At 35.2% G+C, this 12,110-nt stretch overlaps 1 protein-coding gene and 1 long non-coding RNA gene across 2 annotated transcripts; one reads left to right on the forward strand and one right to left on the reverse strand.

Annotated features, from left to right (window-relative positions):
• Positions 1–2,018: 2,018 nt before the first annotated feature.
• LOC110761591 (BURP domain-containing protein 6) lies at positions 2,019–3,967 on the reverse strand. Its single transcript, XM_021964088.2, has 3 exons — positions 3,812–3,967; positions 3,565–3,679; positions 2,019–3,097 (listed from the first exon to the last, which is right to left on the reverse strand). The coding sequence occupies exons 1-3, from the start codon at positions 3,965–3,967 to the stop codon at positions 2,304–2,306; spliced, it is 1,065 nt and encodes a 354-aa protein (XP_021819780.2). The 3' UTR covers positions 2,019–2,303.
• A 2,184-nt stretch (positions 3,968–6,151) lies between these two features.
• LOC110761573 (uncharacterized) lies at positions 6,152–8,599 on the forward strand. The gene is made up of 3 exons (XR_002527404.2): positions 6,152–6,721; positions 6,800–6,858; positions 8,336–8,599. It is a non-coding gene; the product is annotated as an uncharacterized LOC110761573 (long non-coding RNA).
• The last annotated feature ends 3,511 nt before the right edge of the window (positions 8,600–12,110 follow it).

The raw sequence follows: 12,110 nt of genomic DNA on the forward strand, positions 1-12,110 counted from the left end.
AGTGAGTGAGAGTGAGAGATAGTGAAGAAAGAGATGAGAGATTAAGTGAGAGGAGTGAGTGTGAGAGAAAGGGTAGGATTTGGGGAGAGGGAAAGAGAGAGGAGAGGTAAGAAGAGTAGAAGACATTGAGAAAATGGTGGAGGAGTTATGTTGGTTTTAAAAACCGGATCACTTTACGCGACGAAATAATATATTGGTCGCGCAAAGTCTTAAATTTTTTTTTTTTTTTTAAATTCCCATTTTTGGTGCCCGCCCAAATTTTTAGGGTTTTGCGCGATGACATTTTGGTCGCTCAAAGTTTTGCGCGACCAAAATATTCCCGCATCCCATTTTTGGTACCCGCCCAATTTTTTCAACTATACTTTGCGCGACGAAATACTATATATTGGTCGCGCAAAGTCGTAAATTTTTTTTTTAAAAAATTCCCATTTTTGGTACCCGCCCAAATTTTTCGAGTATACTTTGCGCTACAAAATACTATATATTGGTCGCACAAAGTCGTAATTTTTTTTTATAAACTCTTAATTGTTAGTGAATATATTGTTTTGATGGGATATATATATTCTATGAAACTAGTTTCAACGATCTAACCATCAAATTTGTTTGTTTATACTTCGAGATCGTATACCCCAAAAATCAGAAAAAATAAACATTCAGAGATCACGTTATGGGACAAAACTTTTCGATGGTTATAAACAAAAATCACGATTTAACGGTTATTTTAACTCCGATTTTGATGATTTTTTACAGCTACACTCCTTGACCCTATATGAATACAATGACTCAATTTGATCTTCAATTTAAAATATTTTCACTAGTGGATACCACAAAATCTTATGTTGTATTTAATGAAAGTATAAATATATTGTTAGTGAATATATTGTTTTGATGGCATACGCATTCTACAAAACTAGTTTCAACGATCCAACCATCAAACTTTTTTGTTTACACTTCGAGATCATATACGCCAAAAATCGGAAAAAATAAACATTCAGAGATAAAGTAATAGGACAAAACTTTTCGATGGTTATAAACGAAAAATCACGATTTAACGGTTATTTCAATTTCGATTTTAATGGTTTTTTACAGCTACACTCCTTGACCCTATATGAATACAATGAACCAATTTGATCGTCAATTTAAAATATATATTTTCTAACAAAAACCCAATCCGAACTACAATAATATATTTTTCTAACAAAATAATTTTTTTATTTTTTTTATTTTTGTAAAGACTTTGCGGGACGAAGATTATTATTTCGTCGCGCAAAGTCATCCAAAAAATTTTTAAAATAATTTTTTATTTTATTTATTTTTGTAAACACTTTGCGAGACGAATGACCTTTCGTCGCACAAGACTTTGTGCACCGAACATTTGTCTTTCGTCGCGCAAAGTTATGCATAGATTTTAAAAAATAAAATATTACGAGACGAACCACACTTCATCGCGCAAGACTTTGTGCACCGAATTTAAGTGTTTCGTTGCGCAAAGTTACTTTTCGTGACGATGCTATTTCGTCGCGCAAAGTGACTTTGTGCGACGATTTGTGTTTCGTTGCGTAAAATGTAGTCGCGTAAGACTTTGAGCGACGAAGTTTAATTTTCATCGCGCAAAGTCACTTTGTGCGACGAATTGTGTTTGGTCGCGCAAGGGATGTTTTTTACTAGTGATACCCATAACTGACTGCAGCTATTAATATTTATGAATGGTAATCTACCTATTATCTATAAATTACTCATATCGCATAATTTAGGTACATATATATATTGTATGAGAATGCAAGATAATGTTGGCACGATGAAAGACTAAAACCCGTAAAATTTGGAAGGGAAAACACGTTGACATTTGAGGTGTGATGGCAAAGAATGTAAATATTTGATAATATTAGGACAACTTTTATCCTACAGGACATCCTGGCATAGAAATTTTTATCTCAAGTGTTGTGATTTTAGTAACAATTTTCGTCCAGTCAGGGGGCTTTGCTAGGAAAAAAAAAACTGAGAGAGAGAGAGAGAGAGAGATGAAATGTGATTGACACCATGTTTTCTTCTGCTTAAACACACATGGACTATTAAACTCCATATAGCTAACACTATTGTAGACAGGCAGACATGGACCATTTATTCACATGTTTGTGAGCCAACGAAATTTCTGAAATTTCTAATCGCCCAACAACACATGACAACCGTTAACTTAGGTTAAGTACACAGAAATACACATACATACACACATATATATATTCCCTCACATTTGTTTCTGCCACAAACATGATCGTTTTCACAAGATGAGGTTCTAATCTTTTCTAGTTTGGAACCCAAAGAAGGTTCCCACTAGGCAAGAAATGGCAGACAGGGACAGTTCCTGGCTTAATTTTGAGAAGCTGGAAAGCCAAAAGCTTAATGTTCCATTTTCTTGTATCGGTGTGGCAAACAGCAACCGCTTCTGCTTTTGTTCCATCAGCTCCCACCAAAGAAACCTTGTAAGCCCTTGTTGAACGGATTTCATGGCAGTAAAACACAGCATACACATACTTCTGCTTATGGCAGACCACCGACCTCTCTCCAACTTTCTCCACTCTCCTCGCAATCCTATATTCCTGCTTGTTTTCTACGTCCACTTTTGTTGAGAACACCTCAGCATATTTCCCGAGCTTCGAAACACTGAAATCGACTAAAGATTCTAATGACGTCGCGCAGTACTTTTCTTCCCCTTCGATGCTTGGTTCCTCGCATTCTTCGATTGTTTGCTTCACTATCTCTGCTTCTGCTGATTCGGGTTTCAGCGAAAAGCGGTTTAGAATCTCGGGTAACTTGCTGCTTGAAAAGGGTTGGGCCCTTGCAACTAGACGCGGCAAAAGGTTAGCGTTGTTTGTGGTTTTGGGGAAGTGTAAGGTCATTTTCTTCCCCAAATGCAGATCTTTTTCAAAGAAGAAAGTCGTAACGCCTTGCTCAACTGGGATTTTTCCTGTGGCGGCTTTGGCATAGCTATCTGGACCTGCAGTGGGAAATGCAGACCCGGATTGAATGGTATTGACGTTCAAAGCATCCTTGCTGATCCCAGTGTATGTGCTTTTGCCTTCTGTCCCTGGCCAGTTCTCTGTATAAGCAACAAGAAACATTTAAAAAAGTTTAAATATGCAGCTACAAAAGTTGTACATAATTTTAATCTTCTGTCTGTTGTTTGATTGCTATAAGTCTTGCTTGTAAACTTCATGGTACAATTAGTAGAAAAGCTTGCTCAAAGCTACTGGAAGTATATAAATTTTGTGTAGTCAGTATCAGTTCTGGACCAGAACTTCTGGTTGATTTCCTTAACAGGGGCATATGTTACAAACCCAAAAACAAAAAGAACCCAAAAAAAAAAAAAAAGAAAGCACCCACACACACAGAGGACAGGAGATCTGGTTTGTTTGCAGTAGCTAAAGTTTACCAATGAGCCTAGCCTGGAATAATGAAACTACAAAGCTCAAACTTGTGCCACAAATTACATCCTTACCAACTTTGATGAAAATATATAGCTACAAAAAAGAAAGGGTTTTTGTTTGGGGTGTATTTGAAGCTAACCAGGGTGTAAAAGTTCCTGCACAGCTTGGGGAATTGGAGTTTTTGGCAAAGCTGACTGCCAGTAAGTCTCCCAGTATACATCTTCAGAAGCAAAGACTCCAACCAGCAATATGACCTGCAACAAAGTTTGAGAAAAAGTAAAGTTTAATTATTTTCCTATTTAATCAAGTACTGAAGGTTACACAGAAACACACACGAGACTAATTACTAATTAAGATTTTGTTTGTGGACCTTATTGAAAACTTACATAGAGGAAAGAAGAAAGGAAAATGAAACGAAAGTGCTCCATTGTAGTGAACTTTGAGATGCTGAGAGTGTAATGGAGTGAGTGCTTATATTTATAGGACTTGAATTCTGAGGCAAAAGTTGACAGGAATACTATATACTGCAACTTGATATACATTAGGCCTGGCTACTTTTTCTTTCTTTATTCTTTGATCCTTCTGCTTTTCAATTTTGGGCCAATCATACAAGCAAAGCAACAAAAACATTGCTCACCTAATGCAGTACAAATCAATTCTTTTAAATTAAATTTTGAAGAAATAATTTACGTCGTCATATTTGTGATCCAACTTCTCCTACAACTACGTGATGGTCGATATATTAACGAGTGAAATTAACATATAATTAATATTCGGAGATATTCAATTACGCATATTAGTCATCAACTCGTTTTTAGTCCGATTGTATTGTCTCTACTTAATTTGGTGAGGCCCTAGGTTGAATTCACATGAATAACGATGACTAACCCATTATAACAGTGTAATTTTGTTGTGAGTATATTAGTCGGTTATAAACTATACTTTTTGTAAATATCTTATCTTCTGTTATAAATATATATATATATATATATATGCCTAGTAGACACACACCAAGGAAAAGCGGGTCAAAAGGAAAGCAACATGGTAGAATATATGAACAAGAAGACAAGTACAATTGTCCAAAATCACATTCACGGGAACTGGAGTTAGAGAATATACCAAATTTATATTCAAAAAGCAGCAGACTCTTGTGTACTATCATTGTGTCCTCAAATAAAGAAAAAATGAGTTTAGTGGCAACTCATGACTGATGCATGCACATGGGAAAGAAAAATGGCCAAACTCACTATTATTGACAGATCCAGAATTCAAACCCTACGTGGTGATGATGTAAATATTCCAAAGAAAATTTAAGAGAGGTTTTTTTTTTTAATCCATTTTTTCTCTTCCAAATGTTATTCCTTTCTTGGACAAATATACTTGAATGATTTCAATCTATCATTTTTTCGATTTCTGCTTTTGAGTGATTTCAATTTGTAAAATTTCAAACCAAATTTATGCCAATTAACCAAAAAACAATAATAGTGCTGCAATAATAGGTGGTGGACGGCGGCATAACTCCGACGGCAGTGGGAACACATCGGGGGCACTATAACATGTGGGATTAGGGAGGTTGGGTTAGGGTTTGAAGAGAGAATAATATAAATTAATTGGGGTTTTTGGGGGTGAATGTCGAATGGGCTTTGAAGGGTGGGGGAAAGCTGAAAGAAAACTTTCTTCTTCTTTTTTTTTTTTATAAATGACTTGGCTCAAAACGACGTCGTTGTGGCCAGATCATTTTAAAAAAAAATTAACAGAGCCAAAACAACGTCATTTTACGTAGGGAGTTATAATAAATATAAATAAATAAATAAAAAAGTGCAGTACACTTCTTCTTCCTCAAGCAAAACATCGAGTAGTATGAAGGCAGTCCATAGGGTCGCACCACCGGTTCAGGTGGACCTCTCCAAGCCTATTTTCATGGCTTCCATATGGTTGATTGACCCCAGTGACCTCACTGTGGCTCCAACTCTGGTCAGGATGTCCTAAACCGTATCCTCGAGGGAATTTATAGCTCTAGCGAGAGTGAGGATGCTTAGCTTCACATTTAAGACTATAGTTTGAATCTCTTTTTCCTTATGGTGTTCTTTGTAACGAAAGAATACACTATGTATTTTAAGTGCATACAATCTATCTAATGTTTTATGTATTATCAAATCTAATTTCTTTCTTTTACGGCATTTCATACAAACAAACCCTACATGCAGTCGGAGTAAAAAAGGTTCAACGCATGTTAGCTATATGAAATGTAAACCTACGTGTGTCTATATCAATCTGTCGTGGAAAGCATATGCCAATTAATATCAATAATGCAATGGAGGATGTGACTTGAATTGAAAAAAGGTATGCAACTTGAGAAAATAAATTGACAAAAAGGACAAAAGTGAGAACGAAAGGAAGAGAAAAACAAAGGTTGAATCGCTATAGGACATAAGATTAAAGATATGGTCTAGTGTCTGGTCAATATAAGATTAAAGTTGAATGATTGGGACCTACGTCTTCTTCTCGGAAACCCACCTTCGTACCTTTGTGGTGTGGGCCGTTTGGTTTGGTAGAGCATTTCATTTGGAGGGACAGGCTTTCATTTTTAGGCCCAACCTTGGGGAGCTTCTATAGTGAGGGGAAAGTTATAAGGGGTGTTTTTGAGGGGTATGTAAGAGCCGTTGGATGAATCCAACGGTGAGTTTTCAATATTGGCTTTTTGGTAAAACCGAGTTGAAATTACCCATACCAAAAAGATGCAATCCGAAAGTGCAAAGCGCGCTCTCTCATCCTGGTTAACCCTCCTTCCTCCCAAGCCACCCACTCTGCAATATGTTTTTCTTCTCTCTCTCTCTCTCTCTCTCTCTCTCTCTCTCTCTCTCTCTCTCTCTCTCTCTCTCTCTCTCTCTCGCCATCTCTGGTTTGTGGTTATCAAAGAACCAAAATTCATTCAGCAAATATCTTGCAACCAACACAGACACAACGGAGGGTTTTGGGTCTTTTTTTTTATTATTGACACTTTATCATCTCAAAAATTCATTTTCTAACGCCCAACTTCTCCTAATTCCTCTCCTCTCTCGCACTCTCTCAAATCTTGCCTCATCTCCAGCTCGCCAGCCATCTCCCTACTGTCCAATCCAGTTCTCCACCCATCAATCGTCATAACCCAGCTCTCCTCAAATTCGGAACCCTAGCTTGACCCTAGCCAAGCCGCCGCAACTCACGACCTCCGTTGTCGACCTCCACCGCGAAGCCACTATCGCGACTCCACAGCCCAGCCACAGTCGCGACCTCCGTCATCGTTCTCGACAGCGGTGAGTTCTGATATTAGTTTTGTACTCTCTGTCTGTTATAAATTCGTTGATCCCCTTTTCTTATTATTGCAACATTAGGGGCATTCATGGGCTCCATTTTTGGCTACGGTCCTCTATCTCTCTCCCTCTCCTTCTCTGTAAGTCCTCTTCTTCTCCGTCTTCAAATTTCAGTAATCCTCTTTACCACTAACCTGAAACACCTACTTCTCTGGTTCTCTTCTTCTTCATGTCATTCAATTTCAATTTTTTTTCTTTCTAAATTCTATTTTAGGGATTTAGGAATTAGGGATTCAGTTGGGTTAATTTTGAAATTCTAATTTAGCGATTCATTCAATGCCTAATTTATGAGCTGTGGCTTTATGAATTATCAAGTGGACTACTTGTTTTTAATTGATCATTGATAATAGTATTATTGTAATTTTTAATTGATCTTTGCATATTTCATATTTTAGCTTTACAATTTTAGTGGCTGGGCAGCTTGCAATTTTGTGTAGACAGGTTATTAAATTCTTCTAGTATTAATGGAAGTTGTGTTACTAAATTATCAGTAGCTAAGCTCTTGGTTGACATTGTTGTTCTGAATTGTAAGATTAGCTTACTATTCGATGAACCCACTTGCTGATATTAGGAAATGGAGTTATTAATTGAAATGAATGGGAATGTGCTTGTTTCTTATGCTATTAGATTTTGTGTGAGTGTGATGCTAATTAGCCTTTGAAATGCACATCTTTTGGTGTTAATATTTGAAGTATTGGAACATGGGAAAGTTGAAAACAGGCATCTTCATGAGATGCTTGAGCAAAATTTGAAGTATTTCAAGAGCATTAAGTAGACCTCCCTTGATATGGCTTGCTATAAAATGTAACATATGGATATGAATTCCTTGTTCTAAAGTTGCCCCTGTAGATTATTTGTTTCAATTCATGATTCTCTTACACCTATATAGAAACATAGGATTGGTTTGTTTTTATTTTATCAGGAATTGTTTGTTTTTTAGAAAATGGAGAATATTGAACAGCTTCAGAAAATTGTGGTTGTTCTGTTCTCTATTGCCTTCTTTAGGAAGCTTATATAAAGTACATGTGGAGCTTCTTGAGTCAGACAATTCCACATTGCCCCATTTTTTGCCAAACGATCTGATGATTTTTTAATGGTTCTTTTTGTTCCTAATCATGTTCCCATAATATCACTTTGTACAGGAATAGTTACTTTTCTTCAATCTTATTGGATTGGAATGCAGCTGTTTTTTAGTTTCATTGTTCTGTGTATTTCTATTATGGATGTTGTAGTTGTATCTGGTTCTGTATTGATGTTATGGATGTTGTTTGGTTATATTGATTATTGGTTGGTTGATTAAGTTCACCCCTTGAGGTGTTTTGATGTTTGGTTCTGTCCCTCTTATTTAGTTTAACATTTTCTTTGTGCTTTATGTGTTCCAATTTTTCCGATTTTCTCTTGCTGGTGTTCTAGGTTAGGAAGCTCTTTGCCTATTAGTATGAGTTTCTTAGGTCTTTTAGTTTCTGATTGCGGTTTTCTTGTCTCAGTTTCTATTTTGTTTTTTTGGTCTTTGTTTCTCCTTTTTGCTAATTTCTTGTTTTGCCATCTCTTCTGCAGGTTTTTTTATTTTATTTTTTTAATGACAGTTGGACCTAGATTTTTGACTTATGGAAGATTGTTGTTATTGAGAATCATCATCAATTTGGCGTGGGACAACATTTCATTCTGTCACAGGAAGTGTGCTGTAATTATATGGAGAAAAAAAACATGTAATTGAGGAACTATATTTTAATCATGTAATTTAGTCCTCATTCAATGAAATTGAGTTCAATTTACTTGAGAAAGCTCAGTCTTGAATTTGTTCTTTTTATATTCGCAAGTGTGTGCAATAGAAACATACTTTTTTGTTTCAAAGAACAATGGAAAATTACTTTTACTTATATTATACATTGAAGAGAGAACATTGTATACGTTGTGTATTATGTCCCTGTATTCCCCCCTCCTCTCTCTCTCTCTCTCTCTCTCTCTCTCAGATGGACTATTGGAGTTTTCGTATTGCCAATGTATAGCCTCCTATTGCCCTAGTATTCTCATTATATAGCCTCCAATTGCCTTCATATTTCCATTGTATTGCCCTAATTACTTTTGTATTGTCATTGTATTGCCCTTAATTGTCTTTGTATTGCCCCAATAATTGAAGATAATGCCATAAGGAGTTTGTAACAATTTTCAATGTATTTTTCTGATTTTTAATTATTTATTTACGAATTTTTTTATAAAAAAACAAAACAAAACAAGGATCAAAATGGACAGTGGTGCAATCACTGGAGGACAGTCAGTCAGCCACACTGACCGCGCCCATTCAGCTTCCGCCATGTGCCACTCCATACCATTTAATAATAATTTCTAGGATTTAACTTACAAAATTCATAATAAATTAAATACAAATCCAAAAAATTCACCGAAAATTGGTAGGAACTCCTTGTGACATTCTTTACGCCCCAAAACTCCAAAAATATAATTTTGACTTATAAAATTTGAAAATGATAACAAAAACTCAACTTTGTTTCAAAACAAACCAAAACACTAAATTATGTTCCATAAAAGTAATGTATATTGGTGCGTCTATATTGCATGTCTGTTGCATCTATATTGCTTGTCTATTGCGTGCATATCGTACATTTATTGCGTGTGTATTGATTGTTTATTGCTTACGAATGAAATAAACAACAATACACAGGCAACAGACAAGCAATATACACACAACGGACAAGCAATATACACGCAATAGATATGCAATATACACGCAATAGACATGCAATATACATCACTCCATAATTACACCAACCATAAGGAAGCCGTATTGAATAGGAAATTATACTTAACAGTTGTTCTTCCTACTAAAAGAAAGAATAAGGACTGTTTTCCCCCTTAAATATAACTCCTTAAATCTTACTTGAGTGGTACTTTTGCCCCCAATAAACATGCAATATTGGAGCAATAACATGCGTTATACATGCAGTAAACAATCAATAAACCTTCAATAAATATTTAATATCGGTTCAATAACATGCGAAATACATGCAGTTAACAATCAATAAACTTTCAATAAACATGTAAACAATCAATAAACTTTCAATAAACATTCAATAACATGCGAAATACATGCAGTAAACAATCAATAAATCTTCAATAAACATGTAAACAATCAATAAACATTCAATATCGGAGCAATAACATGCGATATATATGCAGTAAACAATCAATAAACATTCAATAAATATTCAATATCGGTTCAATAACATGCGAAATACATGCAGTTAACAATCAATAAACCTTCAATAAACATTCAATAACATGCAAAATACATGCAGTAAACAATCAATAAACCTTCAATAAACATTCAATATCGGAGCAATAACATGCGAAATACATGCAGTAAACAATCAATAAACCTTCAATAAACATTCAATATCATGCGATATACATTCAGTAAACAATCAATAAACTTTAAGTATACGCAAATAAACAATCTATATACACTGAATAATTGTGCAATTTTCAAAAAAATGTATTGTCTTATTATTGCATCGTATTGGCCCTGTATTGTGATTTTATCGTCTTCGTATGACTTTATTTTTTTAAAGTCAGTCTTGGAAAGTGTTTGCTGGGTTTCAGACAAATAAATGCTTTTGTTTCAAACAATAATTTAAACTCAATACCAATCCACCTATTTCAAGAACAAAAATTACAAAATGGGTTTGAAACTCATTGGTGGTGTGTGCAACTTGTCTTTTTGGGGAGAACTTTTACAATTCTTGAAACTGTGCACTTAATTGGTCATTAAAAGAACAAATAATATGACAATTGATACAAGTAATAAAACTAATACCAAGCCCTTAATGGACTTCAGCATATTCAGCATTGTAGCATCATACGTGTCATCTTGTTGTTCTGCTTCAGCGAAGGTTACATCAACCCATTCGAATCCATTGCAACTGGTGGCTCCTTAATTGTAGGCATCATATATGCAAAATAATTCTGTCAGAGTTAGACCTAGGTTTTTTTCACCCACATACATATTCTGGAAATGAAAACTTACATAGGAGGTTAGACACTTCCAAAATGGCTTCCCTCGATTTTTATCTGATTTTGAAACCCAAAGCACCATTGCAGCTCCACAATACTAACACCTCTTTGTTTGAGCGGGAGATGAAGACGAAGACATGTTGAATCTTCTCACTTGTACATCTTCTCACTCAGATCTTCTCACCGAAACCTCTTCGACTCATACCTTCTCACTCATAGTTCTCAGTCATACCCCTTCACTCATAACCCTAAACTTCTCACTTAGCTCTCTCTCATCTCTGCCCAAATCGAATTATATCATTCTTTTCTGTGTGTGGGTAGGTTGGTCACGATCTGGACACCTGTACCGTCAGAATTGTGACACCTTTTACCCCGAAAAGCAATATAATATTTTACTACCAAATATTAATTTGAAAATTGAGGGGACACTGCTTTAAATATATTATTTTATTTATATTTCATTAAGACAACTAGTTGCATAAGAATCCATCATCATTGGTTCCATTTTAATAACATTACTATGGGTAGTTTGGTGTGGGAAAATGAAAAAGTATCTGATGGGACCTTCTATGACTAGTCAGTAATCCATCACATTTGTATCAATGAATTTGATGGCGGGAAAATCCTAAAAATGGCTATGCAAATAGGTTATTAATTGACTTTTTGACGGTCTGACTCTCTTTGCATTTCGATGACGTTTTCCCTTCTCTTGTCTTGAGTTTTAGGGTGTTGGGTTCAGTTTCTTTAAAAAGGTTGGCTGGCTACATTGTACAAATGTTGTTTAAATGTTGGGTTTTAATCTATTTTGTCTGGTGTTTGTGCTGTCATAAACCGTTTTATATATAAATGTATAATATATATTATATAGTGGAATGATTACTGACATCATAGACGGCTACGAATGACATTTTCCTGACACAGATATTTTGCACAACTGCAATCTTGATATTTGGTAAACGAAAAGGCATGCATGGAGTGAGTAGGTGTCTTTTCACCGGTGCTTGGGAATGACATTTTCCCACTTAGCATATCCCAAACGATTTGGTTACACGTTTCTTAAGCAAAACTTGAATAGTGAATGACTTTTAATAATTTTTTCCTGATGTTGTAGAATGGATGGCTTGTATATTTCCATTTTATTTTTCAAAACATCCCTTAACCCTAAAAAAGAAAAAGAAAAAAACAAATTGAAGAAGAGAGAAACTGATTAGCACCAGAAATGGTCTATTCGCACGCAAAATAAAAATAAAAATAAAAATTTGGAGTAAATATAATTAACAAATGTATAGGCTAAAAAGTAATA

Source organism: Prunus avium, chromosome 4 (genome assembly GCF_965620075.1).
Source record: "Prunus avium chromosome 4, drPruAviu1.hap1.1, whole genome shotgun sequence".
Classification (NCBI taxonomy): Eukaryota; Viridiplantae; Streptophyta; class Magnoliopsida; order Rosales; family Rosaceae; genus Prunus; species Prunus avium.